The sequence below is a fragment of the Podarcis cretensis genome, assembly GCF_951804945.1.
Source record: "Podarcis cretensis genome assembly, chromosome: 6".
Taxonomy (NCBI): Eukaryota; Metazoa; Chordata; class Lepidosauria; order Squamata; family Lacertidae; genus Podarcis; species Podarcis cretensis.
Window position 1 is genome coordinate 16,211,595 of NC_137175.1, and position 19,873 is coordinate 16,231,467.

The following is a 19,873-nucleotide window of genomic DNA, read 5'->3' on the forward strand; positions in this document are numbered from 1 at the left end:
ATCCTAGCAGAGTGTAAATAGAGTCATCTGAATTTCTAATCAACCTTCCCCGATTGCATTTCGGGACATGTTTCAAAATGAGTTAACCGGACTAATTTACCTCTCACTCGCTGTGCACAGGAAGAGGTGGTGATGTGACATTGCATGGAAAACCGTTTAAGGATCTCCACTCAAAACAAGTCTAGGTCCTAACGAAGCCTCTAAAAATTATGGTGTTGATGTTTCATTTAAATTAGGGATTTGTGACCAATAGGTCTGTAGGTCCAGTGGGTTGTCAACGTTTTTCATTAATTGTTCAACATGTGCTAATTGGGGGTGTACACACACACACACATAAAACAAAAGATTCCTAATAAAAACATAAGATGATCCTTACGGGATCAGGCCAGTGGCCAATTCAGTCCATCATCCTGGTCTCACAGTGGCCAACCAGATACCCATGAGAAACCTGTAAGGAGGAACCGAGCACAGGAGCATTCTCTCCTCCAAAGGTTTCCAGCAACTGGTATTCAGAAGCATTACTGTATCCTACGGTGGAGGCCCCTTTCATGGATCACTGCCTTGTCATGGCGAAGGGGCATGAATAACTCAGCAAAGCTATGAGCTATTCTGTGCAGGGCTACCCAAGATGGATAGGTCATAGTGGAGTTTTGACTAAACGTAATCCACCTGGAGCAGGAACCAGCAAGCCACTCCAGTATCCCTGCCAAGAAAACTCCATGGACAAAACCTCCAATACTCTGGCCACCTCATGAGAAGAGAAGACTCCCTGGAAAAGACCCTGATGTTGGGGAAGATGGAGGGCACAAGGAGAAGGGGACGACAGAGGACGAGATGGTTGGACAGTGTTCTCGGAGCTACCAGCATGAGTTTGACCAAACTGTGGGAAGCAGTGGAAGACAGGAGTTCCTGGGGTGCTCTGGTCCATGGGGTCACGAAGAGTCGGACACGACTAAACAACAACCACCACCACTGTGGAGGCAGAGCACAGCCAGCATGGCTAGTGGTCAGTGACAGCCTTCTCCTCCATGAATTTGTCTAATCCCCTCTTAAAGACACCCAACTTGGCGGCCATCACTGGCTCCTCTGGGAGTGAGTTCCACAGTTTAATTACGTGTTGTGTGAAGAAATGCTTTTTTATCTATCCCGAATCGTCCAACATTCAGTGCCATTGGATAGCCATGAATTCAAGTGTTAGGAGGGAGACCTCCCCCCCCCATTTACTTTTCCCATGCCATTATTTTATTTATGTCAATCACCTCCTACTTGCTTTTTCTCTAAATTACAAAGTCTCAAATACTACAACCTTCCCTCACGGTTTCAGAGTGGGACGACCAGACTTGGGGTTGCTGTGCATGAGGTCCTGCGCCTGTTTTACAGCAACAGCATCTCTGATGAACTGTAGTCTCTTACATGTCTCAGAAGAGTACTAACGCATTTTCTCCTCCCATTTGCGTTTCTTCTAATGCAAGATCTCCAAAACCTTTTACGATGAAAGTGGGATGGGCTGGACAGCTTTCAACCATGCAATCAAGGGACAATATTAGAATACTGTGCTTTTATTTGTAAGTACAAGGTGTGCAAGAAAAGTCACAAAGGGCTCTGCTTTATTTCTCTGACAAGTGACAGGAATAGAAACCAAAATTAAATATTCAACAGTATCACTTCTATAAAGCTGGCAAGGGTAAAGATGGACACTCTGGGCTGGGGGGCCCCAAGAATTTGTTTTCTGTGGCTCATCACTCCACAGCCCTCTTGAACATAGGATGCTGGCTTCTGCTATAGCCTCCTCACACTTGGGAAAGATGATGGTGGAACACCTTCCGTTTGCTGAAGCCTGACCCACCTAGACAAAGCTTTAGCAAACCAAGGAGAAGAACAGGACAGGAAGTGGTCATGCTAGTCTCCTATCTAATTACTCTAGCCCCACAATCTACATTTCCATGCAAAAGAAGGTCTGAAAGTCAGGATGCCTGAAAGACAGCAGAAGGTACCCATGTAAGGTAGATGATGTGGGCAGGTCACCTGTTTCTGTTCTACATGCATCCAAATTATTCAAAGCGACCAGGACCTGTGGGGGCGGGGGCGGGCAGAAGGTGGAATCAAGAGCACATCATTTGTGACCCTAACAATTAGTACTTGTTCAAATCACACATCCCTTAAAAAAACCCAAAAAACTGATTTCTGCTAACTGCTTTTATATTCTACTTTACATAGTTATATATGGATGGTCCTTCTAAATCGACAGCAAATCGCACTTGGTGACTCGGTGCCAAATAACTAAGTCCTCCCTTGTAAGAGGAACTGCAGCAGGGTGGGAAAGGGCAGGGCCTGCTACAAACTGGAAACTTTTCTGTTTTAGAAATAGTATGCTGTATGCGTAATCCAATTGGAAGACTCTTCCTTGGAGCGTTTGGCAGAGCTGTGTGATGTAAAAATAGATTTGTATGCTTCTGATTTCTCTCCTCTGCTTGCGAAGGATCGCTTGGGGCCCTCGGATGAACTTTTGCTGCTTTTTCCAGATGAAGACGATGGACTTTCGCTGACTGCTACAGAATGAAGCAAACAGAACACGCGTCAACTTCACCCACGAAACTTGCATGTAGAGACACACAAGCACCACACTAAAGAAACCTTTGCCAACCTGGTGCCCTTCAGTTGTTTGAGATTGCAACTCCCATAAGCCCCAGTGCACACGGCCAATGGTTAGGGATGATCAACGCCCATATTTCTTTTTAAGGCTTGTTCAAACTAAAGTCAAGATTAAGTTGCTTAAACTTCTATTTTGCACAGCTGGCACTTGGCACCCTTTAGCAGTTGCCAGGATCCAAGCGCTCCAGCCAATATCTACGCTGGTTCTCCCTTAAAACAATTTCAAATCAGCATCTGGTGACTAGGTCTGGAAGCCACCAATTTTCTTCTCAAAAGAGTCCAGGGTGATGCTGCACCATAGGAAATGACAGTGATAGTTCTCAAACCCAGTTGCCTGTTGCAGGTCAGAGTCCTGCGGCTCCTGCCACCAAATAAGCTTACCAAGGCCCACCAACACAGGAGGGCCAAACAAGAGGGCACTTTGTTTAGGGTCCCCACCCCTCAAACTGGAGCCAACCTTGTTGAAATCATGCCGCAACTGGAACAGTTGGTTTTGTTAAAAACACGGACACCAAAGGACGGCTCACAAACAGTTGGAAGTCCTGAAATCGGGAGGGTGTGTGGATTTTTTTTAAGTAGTCAGCACAACTAGACAGGACATGGCTCATGGAAGCTCTTAGGCCTTGCAAATAAGAGAGTTATGTTGCACCCACAGCTAGTCCACAAAGACCAGGGAAGCATCTAAAGCCAGATCACCAATTTAGTGGGGTAGGAGAGCTGGGGGGGGGGGGAATCACATCTGGCAACCAATGCACCCCTTTAGTTTCAGGACAGTTCCTGGGTGGATGAGTCTAAAAAGCCTGGAACACAAATTTTCACAGCCCTCTAGTGGCTATGGTGGCTCATTTACCAGAAATAATGTATTTAGCATTGACTCTGGAAGTTTATACTCAATTCTGACTAAACTAAGCCTCCTAGAACAAAAGATGTGAACTGTATTGGCATTATTTTCAGCTCCCTTCCCTCGCTAATTTCAACAACTAAGCTCAGTGGTTGAGCATCTTGCTTTGCATGCAAAAGGTCCCCGGTTTAAGACTCTGCATCTCCAGGAAGGATTGAGACGAGACCTCCGTGTGAAACCCTGGAGAGCCACTGACAGTCTGTGTGGACAATATGATGAACAGGCTGACTCAGTACAAGGCAGAGTCTAATATTCCTAGTGTTAACGTTGGTTATGGCTGGCATAGATACAATTGACCATGGTTAAAGGCAGCAGCGGAAATGCAAGGGAGGGGTGAATTCATTCAACAGGCAAATGACGGAGAGCCTGCCATTCCACGACTCATATGCAGCCCTCATCTTTCCACGAACAGATGGTCCCAGTTACAGCTGCACCAGCTCAAAGTAGAGTTCTAGGTGAACATCTGGCTGAAAATGGCTAATAAAGGATTATCCACAATATTACTGAATGCAATGTCATGAAACTGTATGGAAAATTTTATACTAACCTGTACTCTTGCAGAAGGCAATGCTTCTATTTTCTCCGGATTTCATGTTTGCTGTATCCTTTTCAGTATTTACTTGAGATGATGTAGGCAAATCTTAAAAAGACCAAAATAATTAAAAAAAAACAACCCACATAAACAGGAAGAGAGAGAAAGAAATTAAAAAGAAAAGAGGTGGAATCTGCATCCTGTTAAAATCAATAGCAAAATATTTGTTCAGCAAGAGAGCACTGCAACCAAAAGTAATTAAACAATAAATCTTCACTCAAGAGTTGGACCAATTAATGATCAACACAGAGAGAGTTGCCACTGAAAAGGACAGTTGTGTATTTAGTTCCCTTCAGTCCCTTTCTGCATTGCCTTATATGTGCTGTAACACCATGATATCCAATGTTCTCCACCATAAGCCAAGGACATGGAGTAGAACCATAACAATATCAAGGCATAAGTTATACTAAATGTTACACAGATGGGGGAGAGCGTAAAATAAATGGCTCACTGCATCAGCACCTGTGTACTTAATTAACGGCCAGGTTAGCAGAAGCTTTGTGGCATGCAAACTCTGCCTAGCAGCTTAACAAGCTTGTTTACTGCCAAGAGATGACGCTTTGAAGGCATGGGTTGTTGTTGGCTCATGAACCCTAGTTTGTTTTAACTATGACTTGGTGTTACATGTGAACTCAGCACATTTCCTTAACCATGGTTAGGTCTGGACTCTGTAACTCAGGCATTTCACAAATTCCAAAGGCATGAGGCAACAGAAGCTGGAAAACAAATCAAACGTTGGAGAAACAAGCCACTGTTTGTCTGATCCTTTGTGGGACAACGTGGTTAACTCATGATTTGTTTCAAAAAACAAAATTGCCCAAACAAACCATGGCTTCATGTTGTGAGTGAATCTGGCCAATATCTTCTAAGCACAAAGTCCTGTGAAGTCCATATTTGCCCCTTCGTGTGATCTACCTACAGGCTCCTTGTTTTATTTTTTGTCCCTTTAAAAATGGGGGGTGGGGCAGAGGGAGAGAATCCGTTAAGTGAGAAAAGCATTACTGCAGGTTAGTTATGTTTATCACTTTTGTTTTTCCTTAAGGGGATATTTAGTTCATAATGTGCACCCAACTTTCTATTTACTGTTACTCTTTTTTTTACAGTTTCTAACCTATTTATGTCAAAACAACATGCAAAATGGCCTTTTAAAAGAACACAGTGGCATAGGGATAGGGAAAGGTCATCCATCACTGTAACTAGCCAATAGGGGCGTATCATGTTTGCATGGCTACTGCAGATTTAATGAATCAAGACAGAGGTGCTAGCCGCAGGGGTGGGGTGATCCTAGCAACATAATACCGTTGTGTGTGCTGGGAAAAGTTGGTTTCTCTGCAAAAGCAGTGCTACCTTGAAGGAAAATGTGTGGGTTCTGGCCAACAAAGGTAATAGCTGCATGTTACTGCACTGAAAAGAATAGTAATCTGAAATAGCACTTTGTTGCATCAGCACATGGACACAATCTTACCTTCAGCAGCTTCGGGTTTCACAGTGGTCTCTGCTGCCTTAGATTTCTTGGATTTCTGGAAGCAATGGAGACAAACATGAGTGACAACAGCCCACACTGTGTTTGGTAACAAATCCACCAGTTCCATCGGCACAACTTTGCCATAAGGTTACTCAGTGCTTTTTTCATATTACATCGCTACACAATCCAATCCACTCACACAATTCAGTGCCCACTTTGTGCTCCCTTAAAAGTGGGCATATAAGGCTTGTAACGTGCAAAGGGAGCAAACTGTATGAGACAGAATAATCCCTGAAGAGAAAGGCCAGGCTTATCTGCCTGCAGGATCAAGATGTTTTGAAAAATAGCCTGACTCTGATCCTTGAAACTAACTCTAATCATCCTTGAGAGACACAGAGATATGTTCTTTCTTCCATTATCCACACAATTAAAATTAAGCCAACACTAGGAGCACGGCTTTCTCCATAGGGGCTGCCTGTCTCCTTTGGAAATCTTAGCTGGCTAGCTGTTTGAAGTCCCTTTTTAATATTGTTTAAAATAATCTTATTTGAGATCCAGTTAATAGTCTGGGAGCATCTGAGGCTGCAGCATTGCCAAAACTAAGCAGGTATGGACCTAAGCAGCCCCTTGAATGGGAAAAGCACAGCGAGTCCTACATAAGAACATGAGAGAGAGACAGACAGACAGACATTAATTACACCCACCATTAATTATGGTTAGACAATGAGCCCTTTCACCTGATGAATTGGGTTGTTGACAAAAAATAAATAAATGCCACAATAAAAATTAGCGCTGGATGGCCCAGCAATATTACAGTGGATTGAAGTGAAGACACCCCAAACAATGTTAGAACGCATCAGGCCTGCTCAATTTCGGACTTGCCAGGCTGGATGCACACCACAAGCCATGCTGTGTGGCTTAGGAGGTGGCAGATAACTGCCTTCTTTGAGCAGCCTGAGGCAGACAGAAAAAGCAGGACACTATGAAGCACTTAGTTGGTTCCATATGCAGCTGATGGTCACCCGTTTGCACAGATCTGCTGCATACATTATTAGCTGCAAGAAAGGCACTGATTCCACTGAGCTATTCCCTTTTCTGCAGATTATTCATGTCTTCCTGGAGGTGGCAGCAATGCATCAGACCTTCCTGTGCAGCAGTTTTAGAGGCAACTAAAGTCTTGCAACTAAAATACATGTGGTAGGAAGATGCAACTAGGGAATGAGACCGATATATTGTCAAAGAATTTTTATCCTCAAAGGTGGCTCACAAGTACCTTTAAGATTGCTGCAAGTCCCTGCCAAATGTTGCTGGTCTCTCAGCTATACCTATAAAGGTGCCCTGCTTTGCTTTGCTTCTCTTTCCTAATCCCAACACAGATATGCCTAGCAGTGTTATATGCTTATTTGGCATCAAGTCTTCAGCATGAAAAAAAGCTCTGCCCTAATTTTAGTCTGAAACACGAACGCTGCTTGCAGAATGCCATGTTTGATTTACTATCATGTCAAATAGGAAGCCAGATTCAAAACGGAAAGGAGGCCCCTGCAAGAGGAAGTTCTCGTTGCAAGCTATTTTAGCACACCAGCAACACCCTCAGAAGTTAAAGATAGAACTGTGGTTCTTATATTGATGAGTACAATGAGGGTCATTAAGGCCATGAGGGGAGGGATCTAAGTAAATGAAGGGATACTCTGTACATTGCAGAATGTGTGTACGTACTGGCGCGTCTACATGCTTGTTAAGTTTAGAATTAGGGGGTAAAATGAACTGAACCCCGGATCAATGGATGCAGTGCAAATGTGTGAGTAGTTATCATGTAGCTTGGACCACATTGATTGGTTTTACACTTTCCTATCCCTAACAGTGAGAAGAGGATGGGGTAAAATGTAAAACATAAACTACGTCAAGGAAGAGTGACAGTTCTGCTTAAGAGCAGCTGGATAATGGAACAACTGGGTACTGATTTGAAAAGGAAAACCAATGGGTTTATTTATTTTGATGACAGCATTTGTGGAAGGAAGGAAGAACTATTTCCATTTGAAAGAGGAGCTGGATTAAATTAGTGGCAAGGCCAAAGAAATTACTTATCTCTGATCTAATTAAAAATGACTAACGAGGGCTGAAATTGAAAAACAACGAGCTGTACTTGATATAAATATTTGCTGGGATTCAATGAGCTGCACCTACAGTTTTATGCTGGGGGCTTTGGCCACTTGAACAGGAGACCGGCCCAAGGCCACCATGGAGATGATTTTGAAAATGCTGTTTGTAATAAACTCTGTAATATACTGTGTTCTTGAAGTATTCCATAAATGCACGTGCAAATACATCAGAAAATGCACAAAGCTCTTACCTTTCCCAATTTACTCTTAAGCCTTCTCTCTTCCATTCTTTTCTTCAACACTTCTACATCTTCTTTTGTACCATTAAGTACAATCACGTCATCGTCTTGAAAAGAGGCCCCACACTTTCATGAGGAAAGGGAAAAAAGGTTAACAAGGCTTTATATTTTTATGACCACATACGGGCAATGTAATGTGTTGAATGTATATAAAAAAGGAAGGGCACAAGCTACATTAGGAGAGTTTTGCTTGACTACAAAATTAAATTACAATTCAAACATGCATAGTCTGCTTCCTTCTCCCTCTCTGCCATTTTTGCAATAAGCCTGTGTCTTGACTGAGAGGATTGCTTAATTCTTTATTTCATAGAATCATAGAATTGTAGAGTTTGAGGGTACCCCGTGGGCCATCTAGTCCAACCCCCTGAAATGCAGGAATCTCAACTAAAGCATCCATGACAGACGGCCATCCCATCTCTATTTAAAAACCTCCAATGAAGGAGAGCCCATCACCTCCTGAGGGAGTCCATTCCACTGTCTAAATGATCACTTTGTAAGCAATCATGGTACTTGCCAAAGTAAATATAGGATCAGATCCAGACAGGATTAACCACATTCTGGGCCACAACAAAATCAATCTGAAAAATTAGTCACAATAAACCAAAGCACCATTGATTTCTAGGGCAACTAGCTCAATCTGGACTCAATCCATAGGCCCCACTCCAAAAGCAAGTTAGTAGTTTAGCCAACTGCTGTCACTTTGAAATTAATGAGAAATAAGTAAGTTGCAACCAAATTGTGCTACTGATTGCAAAAGGATGCAAATGTGACTGATTTGCTCCCTCTGGATTGGGGCCGTGCGTTCCATTAACTCAGCATGGATTTTATCCCCCCGCCCCTCGTGATTTTAGATGGCATAAAGCAGGGTGGGCTAACCTCCTGCTCAAAGGCCTGATCTGATCCACTGAGCAATTTTTCTGAGCTCCAAAATCACAGCGCTTTGATGGCAGTAGCAAAAAGGAAATAGAGGAGACACGGGCTAGGGTGGAAAGAGGCTTATATCCCCTCCGTTCAGCTGAGGGTGGTGATGCTTCTGTGTCTGCGAGATACTGCATGGTGACCACACTCCCTGCTGGCATGCAGCCCCTGGAAGGTTGGGCTAAGGGCGATTGTTGCCCTTGGGCAAAAAAGATTAGCTACTCTTGGCTCAAAACTATTTAGTTCATTACATTCTGTCCTACCCTTCCTTCACTGAATTCAGAGTAGTCAAAAGAGGACACCGCATTCTATCCTGAGAAAACATGACTGGGGAGGTGAGGAAATAGCCATTTTTACAGGTGTATTTAATGATGTCATTATATTTGCTATATCTATTTATCTTTACTAGAACTTTAAGAAAAGAAAACATGACTTGGCTGAGACCATCTAGCTGGCCAACCCAGGATTTGAACCCAGGTCTTCCCAGGCCCGATTCTGTCCATGATGCGGCACAGCTTCTCAACTGGAATTCTACACCGTAAGGTCTAGTAATTTTTACAAGGTGAATATTTAAAAGCGGAAAATGGTACTTTGTTCAAGGAGAAGCAAAACACAATTGCGAAAACACAACAGCACAATAATTTAATAGTTCACCTTTCTCCGTAAATTCAGAGCAAAGAAAGAGAAGTACCTAGGTGTAGCGACATTGAGCCGCAAAGGTGGGGGGAATATCAGAATTTTATTGCTTGCATTTTGTTCTAAACATCCATGATGAAAAAGTGTGTAATTAATATATTTCTAAGGGGGAAACCCCCCAACAGTCTTGCCTTGTCAAAATCAGAATAAAATCTGTCCAGCCATGAGACATACAAATTTGCATACAAGAACTATATGTATCTAAAAAGAACCAATAAAACAACATACAAGTCAACGGACTGTTATGCTAGTGAAATTGGAATAAAATCGCAGAGAAGCCAGGTGTCCATCCCATAATTAACAGCATCCTCACCCACGAATTTTTCATGGCATTTCATAGCTGCCAGAGCTTAAGGAGCCACAATACCGGATAGCATTATTGTTTGCCAACAGCTAATCTGACATGTCTGGCAGCTATTTATAGCAAAGTCTACAAGATTACAGATCTATACCAATATATTTTGATCTTGTACACAACAATTCCCCGAGCAGCAGGGAAAGAAAGCAGAGTCTTACAGCAGCAGCAGCATTAAAAAAGGGAAAGCCTTAGCCCTATGAAAAGTTGCCCCAAACAGCACTGACTCAGGCCTTTAAACCAAGGAGACATACACTGTTAATAAACAGATATGCACAGGAACCACATCCTGCCCCCCTCTGACCAAAGATGCATTTAGCTCAGCCTTCATCACTCTGGTACTCTTCAGGTGTCTTGAATTACATGTCCAGTAATTCCTGACCAACAGCCATTCTGCCTGGGGCTGAGAGGCTGAAGGCAGCTGGAACACAACAGGTAGGGGAAGGCTAATGTTGCTTTGTGTTATAATAATGCATATTTATTTGAAACACACTAGGTGGTTATACAGAATCGACACTTGCAGGCAGCTTAAGTTTTCAATCTTTCCTAATCCTTATGGCTCCAAAATTGAACTGAGAGTCTCCAAGCAATAATGCCTTGCAAAAATCTCAGAAGCTGGGGATGTGGGGCCACTTCCTAGGACTGCTGGTGACTTGTGGACAAGGCTTCAGTACAGCTACTTGGAATGCTGCAAAAAAAAGTAGCTTGAATTTTGCAAATTTTCAAAAAAAAAGGGTTGGGGGTTTGTTTTTTTGAAGAATCTATCTTTTGTTATTACATAATTTAAATATTTGGAGGGTGGGAATAGGTGGAGGTAAAGGCTCAAGCCTCCTAGGTTTGGAGCTTCATGGGGAAAAGGTGCAGGAACAATGGAAACTGCCTTATTGTCATCCAGACAATTGTGACCAGCTAGCGGCTTTAGCCAGTGCTGCCCTTTTGGCTGGAAGGGGTTCTACAAAGTCTCTGGCAGAGGTCTTGCCCAGTACCCGGTACTTGATCCTTTCCCCTTTACCTTTCTTCTTTCTTAAAAACTGGAGGTGCCAGGGATCAAACCTGGGATCTCCTGCATGCAAGCAGAAGGTCATCTGAGACAAGCACAGGTGCGTGATTCATCAGGATGAACTTAGAGTTACAAATGATGGCAACATATTCAATGAACTGAGATGTAAATTAACAGCACACTCTTATGCATATCACCTGAGAAGAAAGTGCAACTGAGTTCAATGGGGGGGTTTTCCCCCCTCCTGAAGGTTGCAACTTAAATCACTACTAACTGAAGCTTTTGCATACTCCTGTATCCCAGCACTAAGGGAAGAGTTACATTTCCAAAACACATGCATCCAGAGCTCTTTTTCCTCTGACTGCCAGTTCTGCTGAATCATTAATAGGATCTCAATTTGTTGTAGCCTTTAGCTCTCCGTTTTGTTGCCCTTTCTCAGTTTCACTAACCTTGGAATACAATTAGTAAGGCAAAACCACACGAATACTGGTCCATACACTGCAAACTGGGACAGAGGATGTTGTTGTTGTTGTTAAGCATAAAACATACGCAATACGGGACAACTGTTGACAGGCAGAATTGGAAAAATGTTCCAGGCACAAAAACCAGTAGGGAGAAAGCATGGAAGAGACTGTGGGAAGAGTGGAGAACTGGGTGGATAGGAGATGCACAACTGGTGATGCCACTGAGAGGTGAAAGCAGCCCACCTGAAGTCTGGATTTGGATTATATTATAAAATAAAATAACAAAATGCTGGGCTTTCCCTCCAGGAAAGGGAATTTCAAAAGTTGCTGACCTTCTCAGAACTGAAAGGGGATCAACAGCACAGGTTTGCTGCTGGCTTCTTTGCTATTTGCACCTGTCTCTTGCTATCTACTATCTCATTTAGACACAAAATCCTGATAGCATCTGCAAGCATACCCACAAAAAAACAGCAATGCTTTTCTCATAATGACAGGAAGCCAGCACACATCCGTGGATAGGTGATGCCAACGGATGAAAAAATGAGAGAGGGAGAGAGGAGAGAGGGAGATCAAGTATCTTTTAATGGTGGGTGCATTCAGCTTTATAGTTTGGTATTCCAGTTGTTGTTTTCTAGCTTTCCTAGCAATTACGAAACAGGAAGCCATTGAAATACAGTCCTGAAGCTCGAAGGCACTGAAAGCACATTTAAGTCATTTGCATGTTTCCAGAGAGGCAGCAGTTTCAAAGTTAGATTTTAAGTGAGAAGGTCTTGGTGTGGTTGCAGAACAAGCCTGTCTCTGTGCTTTCACTCTACATTTTGCAGGTAAGTGTACTTGTTTTACTTGATCGGCTGTTACTCTGCTGTCATAATGCATTTTCTGACCCTTCAGAGGTGATGTTCAATGTACAAGGCAGTTACAGGGTCTTCAGATAAATCCTGTGTTACTTGCTTAGAGCGAATAGAGCCTAGGGACACGTTGAGCATGAGATTGTATCTCTTTTAGTAGTCTGGGTGTATACTGCACCACAATAAATCCACACTCTGCTGTCAGAACAATGTGTTCCAATTTGGTACACTTGTGTATGTATTTTCTTTGTGTTAGTTGTTCTGCAAATGTTATGAGTGCACAGGTCAAGAAGGGAAATGTGACGGAGGGGAAAAGGGCAAGGAGGCTGAGCACACACTGGCAGCAGAGGTGTGGGACACAGAATCATTGTTGGGAACTGGGGAGGGTCCCCAAGTCTCATGGTCACTGGAAGTTGAGACCAACAGCCACACTTACGCTACGAGCCTTCATCAGAGAGTGCTTTGGTCATGATTTCCTTTAAGATTTCCTTTTAAAAAATTGAGAGCCAAGATGGTTGAAATTCTATGCTTGTGTTGTAAACTCATTGCCAGAATACAAAGATCTGTTAACAGTCACAGAGATCCTATCATACATTTAATTATCTGGAGCAATTTTGTAGCCGCTGCTAAACTTCGGCAATATCACTCACCCAGGACCAATGGCTAATAATATGATTTATACAGCACCTTGCACATTGGCAAAAATAGCTAGGTCCCTGCACCTGTCCACCGCATGAGTTTGCTATGTAAAAGAAATATAACAACTAGAGCTGTTAAAAAGTGTGATGTAACTGGACTCTGGACAGAGTGTTCTAGAGTGCCATAATGTCTACTTTTCTATCGCTTACTATCAAAAGTATGATCTGTGACTGAACACAGATGAAGTCTTGTCTTTGAGAATGCTCCCAGAAATGCAGAACACCATAAAGGTAAAATGAGCAAGATACTCATGGCACCAATGCCAGAAATAATAGTAATAATAGCAGTAGTAGTAGCAGCAGTAGTGATGGTGGTGGTGGTGATGAAGATGATGATGTTGTTGTATTGTATTCAATGTAGCACTAAGGCTTACATTCCATTAGCACATGGGTCTCTCCTTGTGGAACGGGACTTCTCTGTGCTTCTTCCTGCTTGCAACCCTCCTAAAACTATTCTGAGACTTCCTCTGGAACAGATCTGAGGTGATTATGGGGATGCATGGGGGAAGGAGAGTGAGGAAGACTAATTGTGTGCCAGTACAGTGGTACCTCGGGTTAAGAACTTAATTTGTTCTGGAGGTCCGTTCTTAACCTGAAACTGTTCTTAACCTGAAGCACCACTTTAGCTAATGGGGGCCTCCTGCTGCTGCCGTGCCGCCGGAGCACGATTTCTGTTCTCATCCTGAGGCAAAGTTCTTAACCCAAGGTACTATTTCTGGGTGAGTGGAGTCTGTAACCTGAAGCGTATGTAAGCCGAGGTACCACTGTAACTATTTCACTGAATACCACCTGTCAGGAAACTGCCGTCGGAGCCAAGGGTGGTGGTGAGGCTCCCTAATGATGCTGGAGAGGGAACCAGCAAAGAGAGAGAGGAAACCTTCTCTGGGGAAGGAAATAGACGTGACGCCAGGAAGGAAGGGGAGTGTGAGGGAGCTGCGGAGAGAAGGACTCTTCCAGTGAAGCCAGCGGGGAGAGTAGGGGACCTCCTCTGGGGACGCCCACTCTGCGCAGAAAGCTTTCGCGCAGAGAAGGCAGGCGTCGATTGGGTGTGAAAGAACTTCTATGTTGGAAGAAATTCAGGAAACGTCCACTGACGGATTCTGCCAGTGATTGAGACAGTCACGATGTACTGACTGTCCAGCCTGGGGAAAGTTTTAATCAAACTACTCAGCTCGGAGCAGTTTGCGCCTTACGCACAAGCAACCCCATACCCCATTACACCACCCAATGATGCCATGCTTAAAAAGACCCCAAAGGCAGGGGTACCCATGTGCTTCCAGATGTTGTTGGGCTCCAATGCAACAATGCTCTCATCCATCACGGTCAACAGTCAAAGGTTGACAGAATCTTGAGGGTGCCTCCTTAGGGACCTATACACCTCAGGATCTTGTAATGCAGGAATATACAGATATGTATGGCTATTAATATACAACAGTGCATCACAGAAAGAAACCTGTGATGTGTAAGATTCTGATTTGCTTCTAAGATACGCTTCTAGGACAACTGGCAACAGGAAATGCAGTCTGAAAGCACATGGGCAGTTTCAAGAAAAGGCTAGATCGTTGGGCGGGAATTTCCCACACCATTTCCCCAACTCTGCCCCACTGCCCCAATCTATGAGTTTTAGTTCCTGAATTTCAGCCTCTCCCCCAGATTAAGTTAAGAGCTTTGAAACTTTTACTGATTACCATATTTTCATCCTCGTTTCCAAGCAGTTCTCATCTCAAAAATCACCACACATAAATTAAAAAAGGAAAAGATATAAGGCACTGTCACCAAGCTTACAAATACATACAAACAAGGGAAGGGAAGTGGAGAGAAAAGCTGGAGGAGAAAAATCAGTTATTTAAGTCTAGGGCAGTGGTTCCCAATTAGCTAATTACTGAGGACCCCTATTTTTCAAAATCCAAGCCACAGAACCCCTACTTTTGAAAATTTTGTTTACTCTATGGTAGTTACGTCAAAATTGTTATCACTGTGTGATTTCAAAACCAATTTTGGCCAATATATTGAAAAACCACACAGCGCTAAAACAGACCATAAAATTTGTGGTATTGCCATGCAAAAATGACAAAAAAATTGGGGGGGGGAGCAAGGAATGGGGCCACAGACCTCCTGAGTGTTTTGCGGACCCCCAGGGGTCCCCAGACCCCTAACTGGGAACCACTGCTCTAGGGGAAGAGCTATAAGATAAGTGGGAACTGAAATCCAGTTGGCCCCAAGATGGATCTTCCCTTGCTAATGTTCTTTTTTCTGAATAGTAGCTGCGGACACCTGTTCCCTTGGCTGATGGATGGGACTAGAGGGTCCTTCCCCTTGCTTCTTCAGCCTCACAGCAACAGGTTGTTAGATCGGAGCATTCTTTCAGACTGAAAGTGGGGAAGTGAGCCCCCTGCCATGGCTCCTATTCTAGGTGATAGACAAGCCCAGGTTGGACTCCTCTTGCCTTGATGCTGTTATTCCTAGGAGACACCTCCCAGGTGCCCTGGTCCCTTGGCCACTGAAAGAGACTCCTGCGTTCTTGGGATTTTCTGGCTACTGTTTTTGGCATTCTACCCTATGCACAAACAGGATCCACTTATAGGTATTGTCAGGAGTTTTCTGAGTCTGGCGCTAACTAAACTGCAGAGTGCCGCAGGAGAAAGGCAATAAAAGCGCTCCAAGGCTGCTGCACTATACATTGCAGCAGGTTTTAAGTCACTCTCAGGGCTGACTCACACATCTGCTTATTCCATGATTTCTCAAAAGACAACTGCTTCCACTGAAAGAGGTAGTTTGAGGTCACATGTTAACTCCTTTGATGTTTTACACATACAAGAATGCCGTTAATGTTGCAGTCGTCAAGTCAAATTGCACGCATGATTTCATCCTGTTTTGGCTTCTGAGAGAACCTGGGAAGCAGTTCATTTCTCTTGGAATTACACAGAAGCCTGAGAATCCTGTTTCAAATGATGTAGGTTACAAATATTGGATGGTGGTTGTTCAGATGAGAAGCATCTGAACAACCACCATCCATTCTTGTTCTGCACCATGCCCAATCATATATATGTTGCAGAGCATCTGGGGTGGGGTCAAGCAAACAATGGTTAAGGAAGGGTATTGCGTTTACACATGACACCAAGCCACAGTTAAAATAAACCAAGGTTCATAAACCAACAACAAACTATGGATTCAGATTATGGTTTGCTGGCAAGAAACAAAACCAAACAGTTATGCTGCTGGGCCATGTACACACACAACACTGAGCAATGATTTAATAAATCACAGTGTCATAAACCATGGTTTAGCATTAGTTTGCATACAGGAATAGAGGTTCATGCTTGGATTGGAAGCACTGGATTATTTCCCCTTCTCCTCACTATGCATGCCCTAACAGATTTTTCCTATACATTAAGCCTTTTTTCAAGCATTAATGTAGTTAACTAAGACAGGTTGGAGTAATGTAACCATAACTATAAAGAAGGCTTTAAAGAATTATTTTTAAGGGCAATAAAGTCCATAGGTTATTTATTGAAGACTAATCCTTGGAATAAGCAGTGAAAACCATTGTTGTGCCAACATAAACAAGGATGTTGCAAAAGAATGTTCAGGAAACAAGAGGCTTTTCAACAATTCATGGTTTTTGTGTAGTTGTGCTGTTTCTCCTTCCTGGAGTTGAAGGGAGTTCTGGGCAACTTTCACAGGGAAAGTTTTCTTTGGAAGAAAGAGGACTGGAGAGTTACTGTGTTTTTCTAATTTTTGTTTTCATTTATAAATAAAGAGGCTGACACACTGTGAGTAGCAGACTCACAGAACATGAACCTAAATTATTTACTTCTTCAAAACATCTATACCCCAGTCTTTAGCCAGAAAAGCTCTCAGAGTGGCTTACAAACCAATAAAAATAACATAGCCCCTGCCCCCACTCAAAATCTAAAACCTAAGAAGACATGAAACAAAAGGAAGAAAGGGACAGGAAGAGGAAAACAAACTCACTCAGACAACATTTTAGTACCTCTCCTACTTATCCTGTAAGAAATAATATAATCCCTATATTCTGGAATAAGAAGGTTAATCAACCATATAAATGCAGCTGTTGTTCTATTATGCAATGTACAAAGGCTGTCCTCCTTCTATTCTTTGGAATAGGCTTGTCCTTGGTGAATAGTTGGGCTGCACTGTGTTTAAAGCCACTCTAACATATCTGCCGGTAAAGTGGGAAGGGATGAAACTGGTCTGCCCAGTCTGAGGGAGTTGAAAGAAGTGGGGTTGTCATTGGTTGCTGTTGTTGTTGTTGTTGTTGTTGTTGTTGTTGTTGTTGTGTGTGTGTGTGATATTTCATGTGCTAAAAGGTGAGGTTCTTTTGCAGGGGGTGGGGGTAGGTTCCATCTAACCTTGGGGAAGATGCAGCAGACACCATCACTTCCTAGTGCTCTCACCCATCTTCCCTACTCACAGAGGCAGTCAGTTTCCACTCTCCTGTGAAGAAGAGCAGCAGTACAGAGCAGCTCTGGAGTGTAATGGTATCAACTGGGCCCCCATGAGCCTTCCTGCTCCAACAGGAATAGCTGTATAAGACAACAGTTTCTAGCTAGTCTCTAGAAGGTCAGCGGTTCACCCTGTAAGGTCAACAACCTCTGGCTGCATTACAGCCAATTTCAGGAAGGTTAGGTCATCACCTGTTTCTGGAATCCTCAGTATCAGGCTGTGATAGAATGATCTTCCATGAATTTGTCCAGATCCCTTTTAAAGCCATCTAAATTGGTGGCTATCACCACATCCTGAGGATGTCAGGATAGATAGGCCATGCTGTGCTAGACAGGCAAATTGACTGGCCTTAAATAATGCAACTTCCTATGTTGCAGAAAACGTGCCATACTGTATATACCTACAGTCCGCCATTCACCAAATGGCTCCAGGATGAGCGATAAAAAATATAACCACTAAAACAACTATAAAATAAAAACCAGAAAGCTAACCGAAAACAAAAAGCAGAAGCACAGAACAACGCAGAAAGGAAAATGCCCGCTCAACCCAAGAGCAGGGGCGGTGCGCTCCCCCCGCACTCCTCTTCCTCTGCCAGTGTCTGGGCTGTATTAACTAGGAAGTGTTTCCTTGATCAATTGTTCAAAAAAACATGCAAAGATGGTGCATGGTGCATCTCAGAGGAGAGCTCATTCCACAAGTTGGGGGCCAACAGAAAGAAGGCTGCCCCACATGCCCCCTTACCACAGAGGGAGGCCCACAAGCAGACTCAGATATTTGCTATTGCAGCTTTGTTGCAGCTAGGGGATTTTCATGCTTTTTGAGAGGCAAAAGGCACAATGATATCTAGTTCGGTTCTACAGATGATGTTGCTATATTGTTTTATTATTAATTAAATATGTTGGTTGTTTTATGTTGCCCAGGGCAACCCATAGTGACTTGCAGTCAGCCAGCCAACCAATCAACTGTTGCACTTATGACTCAAATCTCTTCTCTTTAATTGTGCTGCCCTAAAAGTTAATGTCTTGCGTAGCAGGGCCATAAATACAGAATACAATCTTATGCAGGCCAGCAACTCTTCAAAGACAGAACAACGCATTTAGAACGTAGAACAACGCATTTAGAACGTAGAACTGTCCAGTTCCAGTCATGATGAAAATATATCTTTAAAATTAGTGGGGAAGGAAAATGGATAACGTCTCATCACAAATTTCAGTACTCATCAAAAGCAATGTATCTTAAGACTCAGGAGATGGTATCCAATTCATTCGTTCCAAGGATTTACACTCGGAAAACAAAACATCCTCCTCCCTCGCCATTTCCTGTGCCCTCCCCAAATCTACTCCAGAGGGTTGGGGAAAACTCTAGTACAGATTTAAGGTGTGCACAGAGGGAGGAGGAAAGCACTGTGCAAACAAGAAAGCCTTCCACTGATGGAGCATTCACATAGCACTACTTTGGATACAACCCAAATATTTTTCTGAAGTGTTTACAGGTGGGCATAACAGGGATGTACAGCAAGGAGACAAAAGAAAGCAAATACTTATATATGAATAAGATCACATATTAAGAGCAGGATTTTTAAAACACACACACACACACACACACACACACTGCACTTAAAAGGTTGATAGGGCTTAGGAAAAGCTGGGCAGAAAGTGGCAGTTTCCTGTTTTATTGCCTCAAGCATTTTGACATACAGCATGTCTGCTTGGGCTAAGCCCACAACAGAGAACTTTTTTGTGCACCATCAGGAACGTACACATTTTATTGTACTTATATGGCCATTTAAGCTTCATTTAAAAAAACAAAAACAAAACTCTAGTGCAACATTGCCACCTTCTTTGACGGCACTTTCTGGAACTCCTATGGCTCTACAAGCAGCCATATTTGTTTCTAAAGGGGAGGGAGGCAGATATCTGTTCCGCAGATAGTCTGTCACTATGGGTGGAATTGTCATAAAAATCTTTGCTGGATGCTGCTCTGCCAGCCTGCTGACCTCCAGACGTTTTGGCCTACAACTCCCATCAGTCTTGTGTGCTGCATGGGGATGATGGAAGTTGTAGTCTAAAGCATCTGGAGGGCAACAGGCTGGTGAAGGCTAGATTATGCAATAAAATGGCTGGTGATGGTTGATGGTGATTTAACTGGTTTATTGTAGCAAAAGCTTCTGTAGGCAAGAGCCTAAACCATACTTTATATCTTTGGAATTCATGATAAATAACTACTTTAGAATGTTAGTTGCCTTTAGCTTTTGTGGAAATAATTCTGCAGTCTCCTTTAAAAAAATCATTAATCAAAATTTCAGTGTTACACGTGCACAATAGCACTTCTCTAAAATAACTTGAGTATTCCTGAAAGGCTCAATCTCAGTGTGTGAATGAAGCACTCTTCCAAAAAAGCACAATGATCAAGTGTTTAA

The 19,873-nt window shown here is 43.1% G+C and overlaps 1 protein-coding gene across 1 annotated transcript in view; it reads right to left on the reverse strand.

Annotated features, from left to right (window-relative positions):
* Positions 1-1,543: 1,543 nt before the first annotated feature.
* RTF2 (replication termination factor 2) overlaps positions 1,544-19,873 on the reverse strand; it is a 55,640-nt gene continuing 37,310 nt past the window's right edge. Inside the window, exons 6-9 of the mRNA XM_079979859.1 lie at positions 7,961-8,074; positions 5,611-5,665; positions 4,101-4,193; positions 1,544-2,549 (exon numbers count right to left, since the gene is read on the reverse strand). Coding sequence (XP_079835985.1) covers positions 2,359-2,549; positions 4,101-4,193; positions 5,611-5,665; positions 7,961-8,074 — 453 coding nt within the window. The 3' untranslated portion in view covers positions 1,544-2,358. The remainder of the gene's footprint in view (positions 2,550-4,100; positions 4,194-5,610; positions 5,666-7,960; positions 8,075-19,873) is intronic.